The following is a 3,320-nucleotide window of genomic DNA, read 5'->3' as shown; positions in this document are numbered from 1 at the left end:
GCCCACATCTAATTACAGAAGATAACACACATCATACCAATCCTTATCGATGTGAACTGCTTTTACGAAGAACTATAAACATGTGCAAATGCATTTTTGGTTCTTTTTTGGGGGAAATGTGTACTTTCCTTAGAAAAACATAGGAAGTGCGAACAGTCTCCGTTTCAAAATCCGTTCAGGCTTCCACTTCAAAGTATACATTACAAAGTGACTGCACTTCCAGAAAATTTCTCTTCATATTTTTTATGAATATAAATTGCAATTATTTTAACATTATTCTAGTCGCTGAATTAGTTAGGCTCATCACAAATATTTTTAAAAATACATGAGTTCTTTTACAAAGGAGAGAAATTATTTCTCCAAGTGTCTCTTTCTCTGCGCTAGGACATTGCATCCCACTCAGTCCAAGTTGACCCTCTGGGGCAGGGTCAAGCAGCTCGCTTCCCTAACATTAAGAATATATATATTGATGGGTGCGTAAAATATGATGCACAATCAGACTACCCTCTGAGTTTGATATGAAATTCAGAAAAAAGCTCACAGCTGTAGCAAACATCAGCCGCAAAATTGTTTTTGGGTTGTTTTTTTTGTAATGCGCGTCAGAGTTACTAATATTATTAATTTTACTTCCTCATCCACGGCACTTACCGTCGGACAAAGCCAGCTCGCTCTATATTATTTAAAACAATGGCGGGCAAATCAATAGATGTTAAGGCTCATGCATCATCATTACGACGGATTTTATGTGAATGCCCCTGCACGAGTAGGAGAAAAGAGAGCTAGACGTCTCACCGAATTGAGACGAAGAACGTGACGTCACGGCCGTCGTGTCTGTGCGCATGTCCAAGCCCCCAGCTTGTCCAAAAAAGTCTGGACACGTAGACATTTTCCAATAATAGGTGCCCAGCACGATAAGTATTCTTTTTTAAAAACTTTTCTTGTTACTGTCACGATATTTGATCGCTATGTTTGTCATACAAGTTCTAACCGTTTTGTGAAGATTGGGAAAGCGTTAGGAACAACGTTCAACGTTCGTAAATGGTGACTGGTATCGAAATTGAATAGCTATTCTTTTATTGCAATCCTTACATTTGATTTTGAGTTCATATTGTGTTGTAGAGTTGTTCATCCTTAATAAAAATCTTAGAACCAACAATAGATTATTGAAAAGGGCAGCTTCCGTACTCTTCTCTAGTAACAAGATCTGATATTTTAAACCGTGTCGAAAATAAAAAGCAACGGGAGGAAAATTTGGCTAAAATTGAAAAACTAAAGAGATAGAATGCTTAACAAAAGAGATCATGAAGAAATGAGGTCGATTTTTTAAATAGTGAATGAATAACAATTTGAGCTGTGATTGTGTTTGTACAAGACAAATTTACTGTCCTTATGACGTAAGACCAGAAATTATTTCCCAGCAGTGCCAAAGGACTGCTTTACTAAGCCTTGTGGAGAAATAATAATACATTGTCAAAAATGATACGGAGAGGGGGTGGGGCAAAATTTCATGATAATAAAAGAGCAGAATTTAAGTAAAAATATGTGTGTGTGTGTGTGTGTGTGTGTGTGTGTGTGTGTGTGTGTGTAGCATGTAGTGTGTAATGAGTGTGTGTAGTGTGTGTGTGTGTGTGTGTGTGTAGTGTGAGTGTTGTGTAAAATCATGCTTTAGTCTTGGTGTCCACAGGGTCCGCTCATCACAGCCCTGCCCTCATCAGGAAATGTCTGGACAGAAACGTGCAGATCGCTTTTATCCACACTCTCCGCTCCGTTCAGCTTTAAATTTGGTACGTGAGGCGACAAAAAAAACCCTGCAAAATCTTTCTTTGTTGGTAGTACAAAAGGAAATATCTGTTCAATTATCGTCATAACTGGATTCATCCCATATTATGTCGTCACCTCACCAAACTAGTCTCTTACTCCGAAGATTCTCTGATAAAGAAAAATGCTAAGACTATCTATGGAGGCGAGCCTGTATATCGCTATTTACGGATGAAGAAAGCTACATTTGATTTTCTTCTGATCACGTGCGCCCCTTGCGTAACTGCTTGTTGTTTTTTTCTTGATCATCATCATCATCATCATCATCATCATCATCATCATCATCATCATCATCATCAGCATCATCAGCATCATCATCATCATTAGCAGCATCAGCATCAGCAGCAGCATCAGCAGCATCAGCAGCAGCAGCAGCATCAGCAGCATCAGCAGCATCATCAGCATCAGCAGCAGCATCAGCAGCATCAGCATCAGCAGCAGCAGCAGCAGCAGTAGTAGCAGCAGCAGTAACAGGAACAGTAGCAACAAAATCCTTGCCATCAGTCACCCTCTTTATCTTTAAAAACCCAATTAACAACAATAATTGAGGAATAAAACGATAGGCTAACAAGAACAGCATGACAATATACTGATTTCAGAGTGGTATGATTAGTCACACCGTAACAATAACACACCCGGTTCTCCTCACAACCAGTCCAGTGTTCGACATATTTGTGTCACAAATGAGGAGCGGTGAAGAGCAAAATTATTTGTTTATAGTGTTTGATGCTTTTAACATCATTTAACGATGTCTGGAGCGGAGCAGAGGACATGCGCTCTTGAAATCATGCTCAAAGATTCTGTGAGATTTTTCACCCTTGTCCGAGAAGGCTAAGTGTAGATCTTTCCTGCCAGAAGATCTGGGGTGTGGCTGAGAGACAGCAGTAAGAAGAAGCCAAGGAGTAGCAGTAGAAGGGCTGCAGAAAGAGTCAGGAGCCCAGAAGAGGGGGGGAAAGGGGTGAGGGGGATGGGGGCTGAAAGTGGAGACTAAAGCAGACGACAGAACATTACAAGGAAAGGAGGTGAAAGGAGACAATTTAGAGAAGAAAAATTTCCGTTGCTATCCTGGTTCGAACACGGGACCTATTGAATGAGAGGCGAACACCTTAACCTCTAAGCCACGAGAGCCCCCACGGTCGGTTTAATTCAGCACGGCTGCTTATTTTTGCGTTTCTAGTGGAGTTGACTCTCAGAACTATTTACACTGAGCAATAAAATGAGTTGATGGTGTGAATGAGAGAAACTTGTTTATTAGAAATAAAAACAACAGCGCGGGCAGCTTTAAGCACTGAAAGTGTCATTTGAATGTTAACCAATATTTTTTATCAGTACACTTTAGAAAAGGTAACTGTTGTAATGCGAATTTCTTTTTCTTTTAATAAATTGGGTAATCGTCTGTCTGGATGGTTCCTTCATATTTGTACTAAAGGACTTTGCTGTGTTAAGCAGTTTCTAGGTTTTTTGGCGGTCATTGAGTATATATAACGGTGCATATATATATA

At 39.8% G+C, this 3,320-nt stretch overlaps 1 protein-coding gene across 1 annotated transcript in view; it reads left to right on the top strand.

Moving 5' to 3' along the window:
* The window catches only part of LOC118478427 (chitinase-like protein PB1E7.04c), a 7,545-nt gene extending 5,753 nt beyond the window's left edge, over positions 1-1,792 (top strand). The window contains exon 8 of the mRNA XM_035972019.1: positions 1,685-1,792. Within this exon, the coding sequence (XP_035827912.1) occupies positions 1,685-1,792 (108 nt within the window). The remainder of the gene's footprint in view (positions 1-1,684) is intronic.
* Positions 1,793-3,320: the final 1,528 nt, after the last annotated feature.

The sequence above is a fragment of the Aplysia californica genome, unplaced genomic scaffold, assembly GCF_000002075.1.
Source record: "Aplysia californica isolate F4 #8 unplaced genomic scaffold, AplCal3.0 scaffold00558, whole genome shotgun sequence".
NCBI lineage: Eukaryota > Metazoa > Mollusca > Gastropoda > Aplysiida > Aplysiidae > Aplysia > Aplysia californica.
This window is presented reverse-complemented; position numbering and strand designations above follow the sequence as displayed.